Source organism: Sipha flava, unplaced genomic scaffold (genome assembly GCF_003268045.1).
Source record: "Sipha flava isolate LNK unplaced genomic scaffold, YSA_version1 87_pilon_pilon, whole genome shotgun sequence".
NCBI lineage: Eukaryota > Metazoa > Arthropoda > Insecta > Hemiptera > Aphididae > Sipha > Sipha flava.
Genome location: NW_020273629.1, coordinates 615,601 through 637,199, shown reverse-complemented (window position 1 = coordinate 637,199; position 21,599 = coordinate 615,601). Strand labels below are relative to the sequence as shown.

The following is a 21,599-nucleotide window of genomic DNA, read 5'->3' as shown; positions in this document are numbered from 1 at the left end:
TATATCCTAGGTTTTACCGAAAACAATTGATTAATGTCCGAATTTCGGACATTTACCGGTATTCGTACTATTACCGTAATATATATATATATACATAGGTGAGTCCGAATACCTAACAATATTCTAAATGTACCCATAAATGGGATCGAGTCTGAAAATCTTGTAGGCCATGAAATTATTCCATGGGTAACATTCGGTTAGGAAAAATGTAATTTAAATATTGTCGAACAATGATGGCGTTATGTGCTGGTGTATCTTATAAATAGGGAACGGATTTATATGTAATAAGAATACATAAATATGTACATATGTATGTAAGTATAATTTATAAAATATGTACTAAAACCATCCAAATATGTAGGAAAAAAATTTAAAAAAAAAAAAAATTATAATTATTAAATTATCAAAATGATTTGTTGCATTGAATAATTAAAATATATTTTAAATTATCAAATATTAAATGTCGCCTATTAGATCTGAAAATATTTTTAAAACGGCTAAATGATCGTTCCACATCAACCTACATCGGTTGATTTAAGCATATTTGAAGGGCATAATATTAGAAGGCGATAATTCCAAATTTTTAGAAGGGTGTCTGCCACTAATTATGTTATTAATTGATTTAAAATCAATATGGCCTGAAATTTTTTTCTGTCAAAACATGAATTTTCTTTTTTACTACTTCTCCTATTGGTCCGTTTACGAGTTTTCATTTTGCAATCGTTGATTCGACAATTTGCATACTTTCATTCAAGAACATATTTTTGTTTCTAATTTTTTAATTGTATGTGCAATAAAACTAAAATTCATTAAGATGAAAATTAAATTTGTTTTCAATGTTTCATTTTACATAATATTTTGAGCTTTTCTAATAGCGATAAAAGTTCTGGATCTAAATTTGAAATAATTTTTTGTATTTTTGTACGAAGAAGACGTATGAATGATGAAATAATAAAATATGTTTAAAAATATTTACAAATTAGTGAAATATGTAAAAATATGTAATTATACCAAAATATGTAAAAATATGTAAAATAAAAGTAGCATCATATTAATAGGAATGATTTAAATCATGAACATTTCTTATCAAATTTTAAATATCTCGTTTTAATAAAAATATGTATTTACATATAAATCCGTTCCCTACTTATAAATATGTACATATTTTGTGTATAGCATTTTAATGTTACATTTTCTAACAGTAACTTTAATTGATTTACAAGAAAATCTGGATATTTCATACCTATAAGTGTCTCGTCATAAAAATAGGGACCTAAAAGTTTTCCACCGATTAACCCATATCATATATGCATACTCCAGATGCCCTGAAGGTTAGTTTTTCGATACCATTCTGGTTTTGATTGTCTTGAAATCTATGGTTTTGTTTATTCTTTATATCCATCATTTTTTTTAATTTAGACTTATTAGTTTATGAATGTCACTAGAGCCTTTTTTATTTGTGCCTTATCTACTTACAAAATGGTATTTAATAATATCGGAGATTTTATTTTGCTTTTCAAGTATTAAGTTGAATATCATTAAAGTTTCGTCATGATCAGATTATTCGTAAATATTAAACTTCAGCGTACAACAACGTTGTTGATTTTGTAATTAGAAAAAAACTGATTATATGAAAATTATTTAAAAAAAAATACTCTACCAGAGTATGAAAAAAAAAAAAATGTATTGCTATTTAAAAAAAATTAAGTTATATTATGCATGTGCGTACAGTCTGGGTCAAAAGTGTTTATAGAATTTGTCTGAAAGTGTGTTTTTTGGGATTCTCTCTTTCATTCTCAGAAACTCCTAATTCAATAAAAGGTCATTAAACTGAAATATTTAGTGGTACCTCTTAGCGTGTACACATTATACACTAAATATTATATAGTGAATTGTGATATAAGTATTTGTGCAAATTCTATATATATATGATCAATATTTTTAAATTATGATGAAAACGAAAGTCTAATTCTGTCAAAAATTGTTATGTTATAAATTTCACCATATTTTTATAACATTTCTTCTGTTTTTGGCAATTATTAAGAAAACTTTTGGAAAATTAGTCAAATGACCCCTTTAAAAATACCGATCAGATAACATATTCTATCAAAAATCATTCATGATCGTGATTATCAGAGCTATACTTTTGATCCCAATTCTAACATAGATAGATACAAAATAATATATAGCATAGTATAGTCGATACATTTTTAGTTTTCATCAGAATATAAAAGTTTAATAATAATTGTATACTAATATATAAGTTTTTTGTATTCGATTTACTTTTCTAAATTTTAAGTTATTTTTCATTTTAACAACACATATTTAATAATTTTTATTTTTCGATTAATTATAATAAATCGGAATATTCCTAGGTAATTATTTTTTGTAGTTTTATTATAAACTGTAACTTCAGACTTCCATTTTTTAAAAATGAGAAACTTAAACATTTTTGAAGTGTAGTTTTTAGTTCTAAATGTTACAACAATATAATTTTAATCAGAATTTATGAATGTCTAGTAAAAACAACTTTTTAATTATCTACAACTATAATGAAAACTATATATAATATGTATACCAATTTCAATTAAATTACCAAACATAAATTCAATAGTATTTTTTAGAAGAATTATACACGTGAATAAGCCATTAGAAAATATTTGTTAAATTTTATAGTATTTGATGAGTCGGAAAAATATTAATTTTTTTGACCTTTGAAACACATATAACCATATACGAGCTACCGAGTTTTTCTTTGGAAAATCTAGAATTCTAGAGATATTATTTTTGTAAATGTATAATATAAATATTTTTTTCGAAAACAAAAAAAAGGCAAAATATTTTAAAACCGATTTGAGATATGTCTTTTTTTGTTATTGTATAAATAAATTAGCTTTACATAATATTATGATTATTACTTAAAGCTTACACGTACATGATGATTACAAAGAAAAACTGTTTAAATCTATTATTTTTTATAATTATATTTAATTAATAATCCATTATGTTTTATTTGTCTAGTTTTAAATGAATTATTATAATATAGAGAAAAAATAAAAGGATTAATACTTATATTAGATAAGTAATTTAAAATAATATAATATAATAATATATTTTTATATTAATTATTAATTCAAAACAATTTTATTCTAATTGCATTAGTTTATATAATATGTAAGTAGTACAGGATAGTGGAATAAATTATATAGAGTTTTTGTTAAATGTCAATTAATATTAAAAGTTACTGAACTTTTTACTCACAATGGAACAACCCAAAAATCGTTAATTTTAAAAATTGTAATAATAAATTTATTAACAGTAGTCACTCGATAATTCGAAATTCAGGGGACTGAGTTAAAAATTCGATTTATAGAAGTTTCCGATTTACCGAGTGTTTGAATAATCGAAGGAAAAAAATTAATTCGAACTAAAGAGAGATGAAAAATTATATGTATATATTATATTTATTAATTGACATTTATTTATTATACATTTATTAAGTGACATTTATTTATTATATTATAAATATTTTACATTTTAAAGAAATCTGTTCTTTTTTTTGTGTTAAATTTTTGGTCACAATCTGGTCCATAACGTTATCTAACTTACTGATAGCATTGAAAATTGTATCGCATCCTTTTTCATCCATTCCAAAATGCTCGAAAAATTTTCGCAATCTTGACATAAAAATGGTAAAATGATACGATTAAAGTCTAGATTAGATAGGTAAGGTACGGTAAAATTTATAAACTACGATAATATTGAATTACCGTCGTTATTAATTTAATTGCGAGTACATCAAATAGATGTACATATGAATATACTTTATATATATGAACATACGTAATAACCACGCTAAAGCAAATTCGAACTATAGAGGTTCTGGAAAAAAAATTCTAATTGTAGAGTGAGTCCCACCAACAGACATTTCGAATTATCGAGGGGACTGGAATAGATGTATTTTCTTCTAATTATAGAGGTTTTCTCGGGGGACTAAGCGTTTAGTTCCATTTATGGAGTTTTTCGAATTATCGAGGTTTGAATTATCGAGTGACTACTGTATTTATATTCTACTCGTATATTATTTTATTGACTTTATAATAATTCTTTTCAAAAATAATTGTTTCTATTATAAAAAATTGTCAACTATTTATTTTACTTGAGAACATATGCACATATTATGTTAATCATAATACGTATTAACAATATTTGAGTCGTGAATTATTAAACTTAAATAAATAAATGCTTTATTATTATAATTTATTATATGTATTTTAAAACATGCACCATTGTAATTAGAAAATATTAACTTTTTATTAAATTATATAATTTTTTGTATAAAATATAACAATTATTTTTAGATCAATATTTTATGATCTAATTTCATTCTTAATTTTTTTGTTTTTAAAAAACATAAAAATTAATAAATATAGTAAATAAAATAAAAAAATTAATCAATATTACAAATTTTGCTCCTAAAAGATGAACATAATTTTATTTATTCATTTTTAAATACAAGTAAAAAAAAAAAAAAAAAAAAAAATTCAATACTTTGATTTACAAATATTATATATGACATTCTGAACTATATACATGTTGTTTATCGTCTGATTTTTTTTTGTTTTTTTAAAAGCCTTACCAAATTTAATGTAATCATTTACGAAGAACTACAATGTTTAGTTTGTTCGGCTAATTTCATAAGTTATACTAATCACTTTAATACCGAATCACCAGTTTGGAAAAACAATAATAAATCATTATCCACTATAAAATGATACTGGTCATAAAACGTTAGTTTATATTTGAAGATATTTTTATTAGTTTTAACTACATAACAGTATTATAAACAATTTTCAATTATCAAATTTAGTTTACCATTACCTATCATACATGTTATCAATATATACCTATTGTGTAACATGAATCTAAAACGATTTTGTACTTATATGTATTTTTGGAACTTTAAATTATTATGTTAACATAAAAAACAGTGTTGGGCAAATCGTAATCTGATTAATGATTAAAGATTATGATTAAAATTTTTAGTTTTTAATCATAATATAAATTAATTTAATCAATAACCACAATAAAGAATTATTTTAAATTCTTAAATTCATAATGTAATCGTAGTATTGATTACGATTATAAAATATGTTAATTTGTAATCATGACTATTTTGTTGTATGTGGCATGTGCCACTAATAAAAATAGACAAATATAACTTCTTAAATTGCGTAATATTAGGCCAATAAAGCAAATGAGCTAAGGCAGCACCTTATAAAATAATATTTAAGTACATAAACAAGACAGGAGGGGGACAGTGCGGGTTTCGACTGAGAAGCGGTTGTATTGTGAGCATTTGTTAGAGACCCGTAAATTTGTGTGTATGTTTCATTTTTAATAAAGTTTTTTAAAATAGTGTACTTAATTGTTCATTGATTTTTTTGTGTACCATCGAAAGATAGGTATACTACAATTTTTTAACGATTAATGATTAATGATGTTTCAATAACGATTTTGGACTGAATAACAAATATATTTTAAGATAAAAATTTTAAGGTTGGATTTATAACATGGAAATTCCACCGATAATTTTTTTTTACCTAAAAAAAATATATCGGTGGAATTTACATTTTTTTTCAAGTATAATAAAAACGTAACTATGGAATTTACATGAAAAAAGGTCTAAAAAGGTAGCAATCGGTGGAATTTACATGCGTCTATAATATTGTAGTTATGCGATAAATTTTGCGACAATGATTAACGATTACGAAAATGTAATCATTATTATTGATTACTTTGAAAAATAATTAAAAGATTAATAACTAATGTAGTTAAATAAATTAATCATAATCGATTGCGTAGTTTAATCGTATATTAATCGATTATGCCCAACACTGCCTAAAAATGTTTAGATATAGTATAAATATCTATACATATTTATAGTTTTATAGTATAAAACTATGAAAAATAAAGTCTACGTACATAACAATATACATATGAAATATATTTACAAGTATTTAATGAACTAATGCTTTACTATATATATTTTATAACTATTATTAAATCGAACTAATAAGTATTACCTACTCTATAAAATACTGTGCACTCAAAACAATTTAGAATAAAATATAATAATACTTTTATTAGTAGCAATGAATAGGATATATATATATATATATATATATATATATATATATATATATATAGTAGATATAAGACTCAATAAATCTCTTTAATTCTAAAAGTCCATTCAATTCTAATTATCGAGGATCAAAAATAATTCCATTTTATACCAAATAATTCGAACGCCCAGTAATAGACTGGAAAATATACATTCAATTCGATATTATGACATATATCTTATATATTTTCTACTTTTTGTAACAATACAATAATCATTAATTTTTATTCTCTGGGTGATTTTGTTTTTTTCCAATCAGCCTTTATTTCGATTGGTTAACAAAATAAAATAGTTCAAATAAAAGATAAGTCTTTTTCAGTCTCTATGTTTCTATCTTCAGTATCTATGTTTCTTGTGTACCTAAATTGCATTTTAACGAATTCACGTAGATTATATTATTTTAAATTAGTCTCATGATGTTTTTATTAATTTATTACTAATTAAGTTAAGTTGCACTTCGTCATTTTGATGTTATCGATTTTCTATTGTAGATTATAATGAGAAATATAAGTATTCATTTATTTAAGATTATTAAAACCATTTAACTTAGTAAAGTATGACATTCGAACATATTTTCTCGTAAAATGATGAGAACTTGTATTATCGTGGAATGCACTTATATAAAATAATTTCTTTCTTATAAACTTTATTCATTCTAATTTTTTATTTGTTGATACCAACATACACATACGGAAATGTAAAGAATAAATCATAATTTAGTTTACTAAACCTAAAAATGTTTGTTTTATAAAATTGTTTTAAACTAAATAAAATTAAGTGAACATTTTTATAAACTCCGTATTTAAATAAAACATATTATTAAAAAAAAAACAATTAAATTTTTGGGTTATATTCATAAAAAACATTTTTTCATCGTGTATTTAGTACTAAAACGCCAAATTATTCAAAATATAAGGTCTTATATAAACCTACATTTTTACGTTTTCAATTACATTTTCACTTCAATTTAATTTTAAATTAAATGAATAAAAGTACATTAATTTATTATAATCATAATATAAAATCAGCACCGTCATTAGATGTATTCTACTCTAAAGCAAATTTTTTTTTTTCGTTCTTTATTAAAGACATTGCAAACCTAAATATAATATGCTGTAATCGTTCGCGGTTGTCGCGGCACACAGGTGTGTGTGTGTGCACGGTCGCGGTGCGGTGGGCAAAAATTGAATATTAAAAAAAAACAACTTCGGCTTATGGTGACACAAAATGTATATTTATGTGGACACACAGTTTAAGTTGAAGAGAAGAAAAAAAAATAATAATAATAATCACAATAACGTCCACCGTAAAAAATGTCACAATAAAAGAAAAAGGTAATTATGTGAGTCGAGAACGTGAGTTGTGTCTCGGTACACGATCTCGGAAAAACAGCCCGGTTATATGGTGGTACCTGTCGGACGTCGTAGCGACCGCTCGCGTCCCCTGTCCGGTGATGGATGGGTGGACGGGGGTCGCTGCGGCGTTGCGTGCCGCGGAGTGGCGGTTGATGAGAAAGATAAGGACACGGTCGGCGACTGCCGTTTCGATAACGGCTGCCGCACGGGTCCGCGTCACGGTCACCATCACAGCCATAGCTAGTGGAGTTTATATAATTTTATTAAAGATGAATAACAGTATTAATTACAATTATTAATTATTAGTAATAATTATTATTATTGTCTGTTATCGATATTTTAGTAGATAAAAGCAGCCACAGCATATATATATATATATAATGGCATTCCTAAAGTTGGCTCTGCTGTTCCAAAAAACTTGGGTTGTCAACGTCAGCATCCAAAACCTCATCATTAACAACTCCTACCAATAGTGTTTCAGTACATGGTTATTATCAAAACTGTCGCGGCCTTATGACTAAACTGCTCAATTTTAAATGTAATGTATCTCAATTTAATTTCGCTTATTTAATTTTAACTGAAACTTGGCTAACAAAAATTTTTTATGATAATGAACTTGGTCTGTTTAATTATAATATTTATAGGTCTGATAGATGTTCTAATTCTAGTAATTGTAATCGCGGTGGTGGTGTCCTTAATGGCGTTCGCAAGGATATTTCCTCTCATCTTATTTTAATTTCTGAGACAAATGTTGAACAGATTTTTGTTAAATTTTCTATCGGTGCTTTTTGTTATGTAGTTGGTGGTGTTTATATTCCTCCACATTCCATTCCTGGTATTTATAAATCTCACGTAAAATCTATTGAATCTATAACCTGTCAGTTCAAAGACCATATTTATATTATATAGTCCCCCATAGCGCCGTGTATACCTGAAGCATTCGCAACCTATTCATTCTTTCAGTTAAATAATATTCACAATTGTTATGGTTCGATTTTAGATCTCATTTTTTGTAACACCAAGCTCATGTCTGTTGAAAAATCCTTTGAGCCTGCTGTCTCAATTGATCTTTACCACCCAGCTCCTTATATGCCTCTATCTTGTTCTCCTTTGGACCTTAACAGTGAACGTGACCAATCATTTTATAATTTTTTTAAAGCAGATTATCACTCAATTAGTACATTCTTAGAAATATTTGATTGGTCATCTACTTTCAAGCCGCTTGACATTAATTCTGCTGTTAACGCATTTTATGATGCCTTGCATAAAGTGGTTATTGATTTTATCCCTTAATGTAAATATAGTTTTTCTTCATTTCCTCCTTGGTTCACTAAAGAACTTATAAAATTAATCATATTAAAGAAACAAGCACATGCCAGGTTTAAATCTTCATCTAGTGTTTACGACTACAAAAAATTCTCCTTCCTCAGGGCAAAATTAAAATATTTATCCAAAAAGAGTTTTCGTACTTATTTATCTAATGTTGAATCGTCTTTTATTAGTAATCCTAAGAGTTTTTGGAAATTTGTTAAAAAAATAGATCTAATAGTAATATTCCTAGTTCCTTAAAACTCAATGAACACATTGCTTCGTGTGATCATGATTCTGCTGAGTTATTTTCAACTTACTTTTCCTCCATGTACTCTTCTCAAAAGGTTGCTTTAAACGTTGATGAACTTGGTATTTCTTCGTTTGACTTACCGTCCAATGTCACTTTTAGTGTTAATGATGTGTTTGATAAGTTATCTAGTCTGCGTGGCGTTAGGTCTATTGGGCCAGATGGTCTCTCTGGTGATTTTTTATTTCATCTACGCTCTGTTATCAGTTATCCGCTCTGGTTATTATTCAGGCGTTCTCTTGATGAAGGAATTTATCCAGATATTCTAAAATTTAGCTCTGTTATACCTATTTTCAAGTCAGGGGATCCATCTTCTGTCCTGAACTATAGGCCTATCTCCATTCAGTCTCACATCTCTAAAATTATAGAATCTCTATTATTGAATAATATTCGTCGGTCGATCAACCCTATTATTATTGAAAAACAACATGGGTTTCGCCCGGGTCGGTCGACTGTTACCTGTAATTTAGTTTTTAGTAATTTCATTTATAACTCTTTTCAACAACATTCGTAAGTGGATGTCATTTACACGGACTTCCAAAAAGCTTTTGATTCCGTTAATCATGATGTTCTAATTCAGATCCTTATAGCTTCTGGTTTCGGCGAGCCCCTATTGTCGTGGTTTAAATCTTTTTTAGTTGATAGATATCAATGGGTCTTGCTTTTCAATTTTAAATCAACTTTATACTTAGCTTCCTCTGGAGTACCTCAAGGGGGGGGGGCATTTGTCACCAATACTTTTCAATATCTTTATTAACATCATAGGTAGCGCTCTTCATCACTGTCGTTTTCTGTGTTTTTCTGATGATGTCAAACTCTTTATGTAAATTGATTCGAATGATGACTACTTAAAACTGCAAAGTGATATTAATCGATTCGTGGAGTTATTCAACAAACTTAATCTATCTCTAAGCATATCCAAATGCAAGGTCATGACTTTCACCAGATCTCGTACTTCTCTAGTTTTCCCTTACCACCTGCGTGACACTGTAATTTCACGTTGTAAAGATGTTATTATGGATCTTGGTTTTAAATTTACTAGCAATCTTGACCCGAGCCTTCACATTGAAATGATTTGCTGTTCTGCTTTAAGAACATTGGGCTTTGTTATGAGGTTGGCTAAAGACTTTGGCCTTAAATCATCTCTTACGGCTCTCTATTGTACTATTGTACGGCCTATACTTGAGTATGGTGCTGTAATTTGGGACCCACATACAGCTGTAAATACTTGTCAGTTAGAAAGGGTTCAGCGTAGATTTTTCCGGTTTGCTAGCTATTTAATGGGCATTGATTGTCCACCTCATGACTACACGCCTGTTGCCACTAATCTTGGTTTAGTAACTTTAGCCGAGCGCCGATGTTACTTTGGTAATAAATTTTTAAAAGATTTACTGACTGGTGTTATTTATACTCTTTCTTTACTTGCCCTAGTTGCGTTTAAAGTTCCACTGCGTTCCACCCGTTCTAATGCTATGTTTCATATACCCTTTAGTTCCACCAATTACATGCAAAATGAACCTTTAAGACGATTGATGTCGCAAGCCAATACGGACCCCACCTTTAACTTTCTTGTTTTTTAATTTTATACACACTTATAATGTATTTCTATTATTTTTATTTACTATCATCATATAATAATTTTAATATCTTTTCTGCACATATATATTTTAATTATAAAGGACTAAGCCCGTAAATTCTTAATAAATAAATAAATAAATATATATATAACTTGCAATTTAAAAAAATTGTCTTCGGAATAAAAACGTAATTTTTACGGAATGTTTAATGTCAGAATTTCATGATTATTATTAGCATTTTTAAAATTACACAATATTGCTTGAAAAAAGTACGTCATTTATTTTTTTTACCAATAATAAGATAATACTAATAATTATAATACTCGTAAATAATACTATAGAGTCATCGGCTCCTATTTTATTCGAGTCGATCTTTACTTATTTAGGAAAATATGCCATTATTAACAGTAAACCTATGACTGACTACTTCGATATTTTTTTATATGTTTTAGTAATACTAAATGATTTTCTTATAGTTAAGAACTTTTTTTTAATGCAATTTAAAAATAAATGTCAGTGGTGAATAGAAATTGGTACAAAATGTATTACTATAATATAAGAACGTGTGGTAAAACTCAAGAAAACTGAATGACATTGAACTATTGATTATATGAATATATATAATTTGTTTTTATGATATATTATGTACTTGTATAATGAAAAGCATACACGATTTATTTTTAATTTACTGTTTTGTAAATAAAAAATGTGAAATAGCTATGCCTTATTATAATGAAAATAAAAATATTTGTAAAATATTACCATGACTGGCCGAGTGCCAAAATTAAAACTTAAATTATTACTTAACCTAAGTTTGCTGTGTGTAACACATTACAAGTACAGACAATTTCAACACAAGATTTTCGCGAAAAATATTATTTTTGATATTTATTTGTGATTTTAAATCGTTCGCCATTTTCGTTTAAAAAATTAAACTATTTGACTTTGTTTATTTTGATTGGAAAAAGTACTTTTAAAAAATATTTTTTCACTGACCAAATTTATAAAATAATTCTTCGTATATTGAACCAATAAATTTTCTACTTCATCCCAATAAAAAATGAAAAAATCATAAGAACATTTAGGCCAGTTTGTAATACTAAAAATGGTTTTACAATAAATACAATTATTCTTAGAACTTTTAAAATATACTCAAATTACTGGCTGTTTAAATTTAAATTATTTGATCACCTAAAAAAATTAATGTTGCTCGTATATTTCTAAAATGCAATTTGTTTGAAAAATGTTCTATCAGTATTTCTTCAATGATATAAAAACAAGTAAACACTATTATAAAGATTTTTAGTATTTGTATTATTATTTTCAATACAGAATATATCAACAGAAATGATTAACCAAAATTTATATTTTTAAGTTCGTTTTCAAAAAACTTGAATTAATATTTTTATATTAATAAAGTCTTGGAACCAAAGAAATATTTCATTGAGTTAAATTAGTTTTTACCATTCTAATAATGTATAAGTACTCTTGGATTAAACTCTTTAGCACTTTATATACTCAATGTTTAAACTATTTAACATGACAATATATAATACAAAATAATTGTACATGTAGTACGTAAAACATACTCGTAATTAAGATTTTCTATAAATCGAGAAGACTATTGTTTGATATAGCAAATTCTAGCTTACTTAATATTTACCGAGAAACTATAAAATTATGTAAAACAACAAGTTTTATTTATACGAAAAATTGTTAAAATTACATTTTTTTCAATAGTTGTGTGAATTTATTTCAAAATCATTTAATTTTCAACGATTTTTTTTTTTTTAATTTTTGAGCTTTTTGTCTCCGCGACATTCTATTGTTATTTACTCATTATGACATTACGACCCGTAATATAAAGAGAAACTAAACTATATTGTGTTGGAAAAAATCTATATTTTTAGTGCGGTATTTAAACTGGATTAAACGCAATATTGAACATTTTAAAATATTTATTAGTACTAAATATTAATTATACCATGATGATTAGTTTGTTATTTTCAGTCACGCTGTCGAGCCAAAATCATAGTATAATAAGCAATCAGAATAAAAAAAATAAATATATTTTGCTTTATCAGACTAAAACCTCGAATTTAGAGGAACTGTATATTAGAAACAATATGTGTAACCCTTTTGTCTATAACTGCCCTGTGTTTTTAACGATACTTTAGTTTTATGTATCTATTTTTTTTTTTGTTATGCATTGATATCGTTCACAACTACATTATATTTTATAGATTACAAATATTATTTAATTTTTAAAAAAATAAAATTTTAAAATCCTCACATTCGGTTCAAAATCGATTGTTTAAAAATTTGCTAAGCGAGAGGAAACATTAAGGTGATTAAGACTAAACTCATAAAATATTACGAAACACTTAAACGGCACACCTCAGACAAGTAAATAATTGACGGTACTACTTCATGGGCCAGCTGTTGTTCCGATATTTTAAAAAGTTGAGGACCACTAACGATCAATGCCTAGTATTTTTCAACGATAAGCGACACCAGTCAAAGCAAATGTATCTCTTTCGTTTATTTTTTAATTTTAATTTTTTCTGTTTCACCGACACAGGTGTGGACGTGAAACCATCAGACGTGGACGGACTGCCGTACAGCACGCTGCTGTACGGGAACGGGCCCGGCCATACTGCGGAGCACAGGATGGTACCGATGGTGAACGCGACGGACGCGGAGACGCACAACCGGTTGCACAGCGCAGCGGTACCGCGGCAGTGGGCCACGCACGGCGGCGAGGACGTGCCGGTGTACGCGGCCGGGCCTTCGGGCATCACCCAAGCGCTGTTCTCCGGCACGTTCGACCAGTCGTACGTGCCGCACGCCATCGCGTACGTGGCGTGCTTGGCCGAGCACGCCAAACGGTGCCAGGACGCCGACCTGGTGGCCAACCGCAGCGGCCACGGGTTCGCGGCCGTCAAGACAGGCGTGTACGGGATCGGGTCGCAGCAATCGCCGCCGCCGTCGCAGGTAAGTGGTTTTCGCGGGTGGTGCGATGGGAGCGATGATCGGGCACAGTCAACATTATATTACGCGTGCAAATGGCCGTCGTACGTTTGAAACACATTTTGGAGATCGCGATTCATACCCTGGGTCTTGAGAACGCATCGGTTACCGATAATATCATTATCACTGATCTTCCGTTTGTTCCGATGTGTGAAGTTTTCTCGTGATGAATTTAAACCAAAAATCACGTGAAGAATTTATTTTTCACCGATGAGATCACAGATAATCCACGGGTCCACAGAGGTACTATACACATTTTGTTGACGAAAAAGTGGAGAGTACTTGTACTTTTCACAATATAGCTTTGATCCGAATGCGGCTTAACCACATAGATTTACTGAAAATTACAAAACACTTGGTTCTGCTCATCACACTTGGTTGCTGAACAAAAAAATATTATAATTTATAAAAGCTTAACCGATTGAAAATATTAAAATGTTTTAATCGCGAAAATCTTCGATGGGTATAATTAATATTACCATATATGCGATGTCTTTCTTTTCACAACATCATGCGACCCCTGTTAAGTAGTAGTTCTGTCAAATTGTTTTCAATAATTATTTGACAAAAATATTTTAATATAAATTAAATTACTACTTAGTAACGTTATGCAGTCGAAATGATAAAAGTTGAGTTAAAGTTATAAAAGTTGTTTTCAAATAAAATGTCGCCATAAATAAATTGAACAAAGTAGGTATGCAAAGAAATAGTTCGGATTTTATTTTCGTCAGTTAACTCATTGACTGCATGGTTAGTTGATTTAGAAGTATGCTATTCCATTACAAATGTCCATAATTATTATTTTTATTATTATTATTATTATTATTCACATTTTTCCCCTTTTTTTCTGTTGTTTTTGATCTTAGTCACATGAAATGTTATTTTCTCTTGAAAGGTTGATTAATACTATATTCTCGAAAACGTCTGCTCCCGTCGTTTTATTATAAAATGTCAATAATTACATTCCAATGGACGCACTTTATTTTTGGTGATATTGGATAACATGTCTAAAATGTTGTTTAAGCCAACAAAGTTTTCTTCTCAAATCTGAGCCCACAGTATTATAAGCCTTTGGATTAGAGCGGAAACTCCAAAGAAGATTATGCCCAAAAATTATTTTAGATAGTAACTAAAAAGCTAATTGAAGGCTTTATACATTATTATATGTAGCAGGGACCGAAACCTTGATGAAGTGTATAGTTTCAGTTCCGGTTCGGTTCCTAAAAAAAAAAATAAAATTGTTATCCACACAACATCCAATATAAAAATTTCGAATGCTGCGGCTATATGTTTATTTGCATTTTTCTTATCGTGTGGGTACTCGATGATGACCTGAACTTAACCCGAACTAATCGTTCATCTTACAAGTGTAGACAATTTATAAAAAATATGTTAATAGTAACAGTTTAGTTATAATTAGTTCACCAACAGTTCAGAGCTATTCTAAGTTCATCTGCAACAGATTTTACCATTCGCATTACGCTTTCTAAATTGTGTGCTCTTCAATAGAACCACGTCGTCCAGGGTTCTCATCCCAGACGAACTATAGCGCGCGAAGCGATAAGCCGTTCTTGTCACCCAACGAACACATTTCCCGGACCTTTCAAAGGTTAAGTTACCCACATGTGTGATGAACTCCCAGAACATCACCTACTTGACTTCATTTTTGGATCCGGAGTGTTTGATTCGTGTTGGTGGTCGACTGCAACGGTCAATGCTGTCAGAGGATACAAAACATCCGTATTTACTTCAAGGTGTTCGACGTTACTTCACTTCTTATCACGGCGTTTCATCAGTGTTTTTTGCACGCAGGATCGAAGCTTGTCATCGCAATGTTATGGCAGGAGTTCTGGATATTATCGGGGTGAAAGATTATTCTCAATGTCATTTTTAAATGCGTTACGTGTAGCAGACACAAGGAACTAAGTTCGACATCCCGCATAGACATCTTGTCAGATACCCGAGTGCAGTCACTTCGGACATCCTCTAGTGTTAGCACAAATTATGGAGAGCCGTATATGGTGAAGAAGTACAAAAGGCAAAACACTAAAACTGTCAAAATCAATATTAATTTATTTTTCTGTATAACCACAATGTACTTGCATATCGAAGTCGTCTCAGATTAGAAAACCTAAACTTTTCTCACCGTACTAGAACCGGTTATAGAACAACGTGGTGAGCCTGCTCATGTATTTTATGATTGCGAAACAAGCTATGTAGGTGCTACCCGCTATTTGAAACATTTGTTCAGTTCTAACGGTGTCAAAGTCCAAGTTCCGCCCGATACGCCTGTGAATGACACTTCAATCCTCCCATCTTCCTCTCTACTTCAGGTTCTTATGTGAGGCGGGCATCAACAATTTATTTTACATCATGCAATAATTTATGTGATTTTAAGTGCCCAAGTACCCCGTCCTCAATTATGTATTAGTTGTTAAATACATAATACACGCTTTATTGTTTGGTATCTGAATTCATGTTCTTTCCTTTATCAACACCATTATATCTAAATAATACAGTCCACTCAGTTGTTTGTACAGTCAACTCGCGATATAACGAATTTCAAGGGACCGAGCAAAAAGTTCGTTACATCGAAAGTTCGTTACATCGAAATTCATTATATCAAAAGCATAAATCAACAAAATTTGTTTAAACGATATTTAAAAGAAAATTTAAATTTTATTAGATTTTTATAATTACATACCTACATACAATATGAGATTATTATTAAATATTTTATTAGATACATTCATACATTTTTTGTTTGTTACATACATACATATTTATTTTTTAAAAAAATATGATTTTTTTTTTGTGTGTATCCATTTGCGCTTACACGATTAATAGTGTTGTTCAAATTTAGAATATTATAAAATACACTGTCGTCAATATCATGTCTTTGTAAAAAACTTAAGACGGCACGGAGACCTAATTTTGCTTCATTCGAGCTTACGGGGGGCTCTTCGTCATCAGCTTTATTCAAAATCTCATCGTCATTGAGAACTTCACAGACAACTAAACCTTTGTCGATAGCAACAAATTTTTATTTATATTTAATACAATTTACATTTAACAGACGTGTATCATATAAACGATACATGAACATTATCTTATCGCATAAGAATGGCCGAAACAAACTCGTAAAATGTGCTGTATCAATCTCCAAAATTGTAAAAATTCGTTACATTACGTGAATTTTAGCCAAAAAATCTTCGATATATCGAGGGGACCAAAATACATTTGATTTTTCGTTATAGCACGAGGTTTTCAAGGGTCCGACAGTTTTATACGTTATATCGAGATTTTCGTTATATCGAACTTCGTTATAATGCGAGTTGACTGTATATTTCGAAAACCACCGTCCACCATCCTATACATATCAAAGGTTGATTTCTCCCGTCTATATGTATAGCTGGGTATCGCCTGTTATATATATAATATATTTATGATAATATAATTTATCGATTCTCAAATGCTTAAGTATGGAAGTATATTTCAAATCTTAATGGCAGTATTACACTACCTCCTGAAAATATATAAATTGCGTCTTATCGAAAGACATAAGTGTGTATGTCCTGTCACATTATACGAATCTGTAATCGGCATTTTCAAAGTGACGAGAGTTACATGCGACAATTTCATAATAAATGCATATATGCATAAGTTACGAACGGATTGGAAAATAATTCATCAAATATTGTTGAATTGCCTAATACAATAGTTATTCTATTAAATTATACTAATATGACTGTTTTAAGTAGGTAGTAAAACAAATTTCAACCCGTTCAACGAATTAAAATATTGGCTTAAATATTTTATTATAAGCACGTATATTTCTGCCGACAAAATTCCTTTTTAGGTTGGTCAAAAAGATCTTTAAAACAAAGTAATAATAATTTGGTTATTGCGTAAATGTAACAAAGATTTTAAAATATCACATTTTTTTCTAGTTTTCCATTAATAAAATATAGATTTTTAGGTTTTTAGTGGCTATATAGTAGGATCTGCGCTGGATTATATGATCATCTTATCCATGTAGTCCACTACTAAGATATTAGGTATCGTCGGTTTTGCAGATGAATAAATATTGTACATAATTGGGGAGAAGATTCCATCTTAAGGAACATCTGTTTATATCAGAGTCAGCAAAAACGTAATGGACATGGAAGTTACGATCTGTAAGAAATGATTTCAGTATAATATACTATATATTATATAGTATGTTGGTTGAAGGAATTTTTTAAATTTATATAGTCAACCTTAAAAAAAATAATTGAAATACATATATATGTGTATAATTATAGTTATTAGTTTTCTCGTACACTTTTAAATTAAATATAAACACTTAAAAGTCTAATCAACAATAATATTATTACAATTTAATGCGCTAAAACTACATTATAGTACAGTAGACTCTTAGTAATCCAGTCGTTCGATAATCTAGTACGTTCAGTAATCCGACAGTATTTTGTCTTAAAATGTTGTATTATAAGTATAATTTGAAACAAATAACAAAAATAAATTGATAATTTTTTTCCAAACCTGTACCGTCACAAGATTATTTCACAGTATGTCATAAGTTATTATGTATGTATGTATGTGTGTATGTATGTATTATATATAAGTTTTAATAAAATTAATTAAAGTTATTTAATAAGTAAAAATGGGTTTTATGTGAAAATCTATTAATCCGGAATTTTAATTAATCCAACAGTCCTTTGGTTGGACTATTAGGAGTCTATTGTATTTCCTTCTTCAGATATATTCAATGGTATACTGAGGTTTCTTCTATTATTCTCAATATACTAATCGGTGTTGGTGAGTTACGGCCCAACCCCTAAATTAAGTACAAGATTCGGCCCATATTTATTAAACAGACGTATGAGTTGCGGCCACATTTTATTTATCATTTCATATCAGCCTATCAACGTTACTTAGAAGACACCATGAAGAAGTTGGCTGAGTTGTCTCTCAAAAATTTGTTTTTCTTATTTTTTATTATTATTTATGTAAAAATGGCAAAATATATGGTAATTTATGGTAATATTATTTTTTTTAGATTATTGGTTAGGCAAAAACTTAAAACCTAATGATTTAACGAAATCAAACCGCTCTATTTCTTTTTGTGCTAGCTTTGTCATCCTTGTCTTATAAATACTTTTTTTTTCACATAATTTCTTCATTTTTATTCCATTGCTTCTATATTTGATATACGTTTCTGATTGAATTTTTACTAACACATCAATAAAATTATAGATATTAGGATGACTAGAGTAGAACGATAAATTTGGGGGACACATGGCGTCCGGGGATATATAGTTTTCGAAAACATAGTCCGTAAATTGTACAACCCGATCATTTTTAGCGGACAGGTTAGGTTAAGCAGGTTAGGCTAAAAATTCATCCATGAAACAATCAATGACGTTGTCAGAATCCAAAAATGGAAAACCCAAAAAAAATTTTAAATTATAACTTTCATCTATATTTGTGTTATACATTTTCGTGAGTCCTAAACTTTGAATTTTCCTCCACCAACTTTGCCCTAAGTGAAATCGACACCATTTTATTTTTGCATTAGGGAAAACTTCTGCTACAGCACTGTGGATAACTTGTTCAAAATCTATAACAACTTCAGTAAGAAAGCACGTTAAACCAATGGACATGGAATGGCGAATTAACCTCGGGCCGCAATTCACTGGTCTCCAACACGTTAATGACATGTCGGGCCGCAACTCACCAATAGCTATACTGATTACATTAATTATTGCCATTTCCTTATTAAATTTTTATTACTGACTCCACACTCGTTATTTTTTATCATTTGGTACTTTCACGCACCGACCGCTTCTTCTTTTCCTTATTATAAATTATTTAGGTACCTTGAATCTTTATTTTATCCCAAAAAATTCTCTTTTTAAATTTCAAGCACAATATTCCTTTTCTACATTTACAATTTCTTTTATTGTAGGTTCGGTGTGCCATATTGTCACTTTATCAACAGAATAAATGTAAATAAACTTAAATTATAAATTATATTTAAGTCAATGTCAATAATTTAGATGTATATTATTTCTGAATTAACGATAAAATTTAAAATATTATAAAAGTTCTGATCAATAAAAATAATTATATTAATATATAGTATATATATATATATATATATAGTATCGTACTAAAAAACTTAATTATTTTAATAAATAATTTTACCTTTCGTAAATTTAAATTTAATACATTCGGTTGATAACAAAATTATGTGCCAAATTTTCGATTTTGAGATATTGGTATCCCTGGATTCAGAAAAAATAGGCGGTCATTATGATAAAATTCCTATGTGCTATCTCCATCGTAGAATTAATGAAAAATAATATACAATTGCTCCTATGTGTTACCAACCATAAATCGTTTATAAAATACCTCCTATGTGATTAAAAATTTGGTCAAAATTATATTGGAGATATTGGCATGCATAGTAGATGTAGTGTTGTGTATGAAATATGCACATGGGATATTTGTCCATGTTCATAAATGATAATAACAATTTAATATATTAATATTAATATCAATAATTGATAATAATATTATTACATTAAAAATGTAATAATGTATGTAAAATTCGTACAATATTTTGAAGTTGGCCTTTCAACATTTTACCAACAAAAAGGTTTGAATATTTTGTAAGTAAACTTTTATAATAATATAATAGAACATTATAATTACATGAAAAAAGTCTCAAATGAGTAGGAACATTATATTTTGTCATGAATTTGTGTATTTTATTGTAGATATTTTACTATGCTTAATTTATATTGTTGATTATTAGTAGTACTATATTATAATAAATTGTAATATGCACAACTTTTGATCACTATGAATCATGGAAAAAAATTAGTTGGAATGGTTGAAAAAAAGTCCAATACCACACCAAAAAATTGTATACTCATCAAGCACAAAAAAAATGAAATTGTAGAAAATTGGTCAAGCACAAGAAATGGCATAGAGGTGGACCTAAACAGGATAAATGGAGTAGATATAGATGACTTAATAATAGAATTTTCAGATAATAATAAAACAAATAACAATATAGAAGAGAGTGACAACATTCTTGAGAACAATTCGTTGAATTTAGTTTATGAACAAACTGTAGATAATATTGTTATATTAGATACTCAAAATGTTGAAGAAATTTCTGGTTTGAAAATAAATACTATCGATACTTTTGAAGTACTTGAAAACAATTTATGCAGTGAAATAACTAAAGATATAACAATATTAGACACTCAACTTTATGAAAAAAATGATGAAAATGAACAATTTGAAGAAAAAAATGATCATGATAACCAAGATGTATCTTCAAGCTCAGTGAATTATATAGTAAGAGATGCCAAACAAAAGATTGAATCAAAAAAAAAAGGGTTGCAGGTTTGGCATATACGAGTATGGGCTATTTACAAAATGATAAAAAAAATTTTCAAAACAAACCAAGAAATAAAAGAAAAATTGGAGAAAGTTGTAGTCATACGCTTGAAGGGCCAAAGAGCACTAAAAGCTTCATGTGTGGTGCATTCTCTGAAAATGATCGACAGGATGTGTTCAACAAATTTTGGAAAATGAAGACTTGGGATGAGAAACGTGGTTTTGTTCAAGGTATGGTAACTAATAGACCAATAGTAAAAAGAAGAAAAATAAATGAACAAAATAAATATGTGAAGTCAGATAGTCGAGATGTAAGGTTGCAGACATTGAATGGACAATGTTTAAAAGTATGTAGACTTTTTTTTTTAAACACATTAAACATTGATGAAGATAGTTTCAAAGGATGGACAAAAAAAAGTGCT

General features: G+C 28.6%; 1 protein-coding gene across 3 annotated transcripts in view; it reads left to right on the top strand.

The window, feature by feature from the left end:
• LOC112693451 (alkaline phosphatase-like) overlaps positions 1-21,599 on the top strand; it is a 326,574-nt gene that overhangs the window by 272,493 nt on the left and 32,482 nt on the right. For all 3 annotated transcript variants that reach the window (XR_003149478.1, XM_025568541.1, XM_025568542.1), the window contains one exon: positions 13,316-13,728. Coding sequence is in view for 2 of the 3 variants with exons in the window: in XM_025568541.1 (XP_025424326.1) it covers positions 13,316-13,728 (413 nt within the window). In the remaining variant the exon portion in view is untranslated. The remainder of the gene's footprint in view (positions 1-13,315; positions 13,729-21,599) is intronic.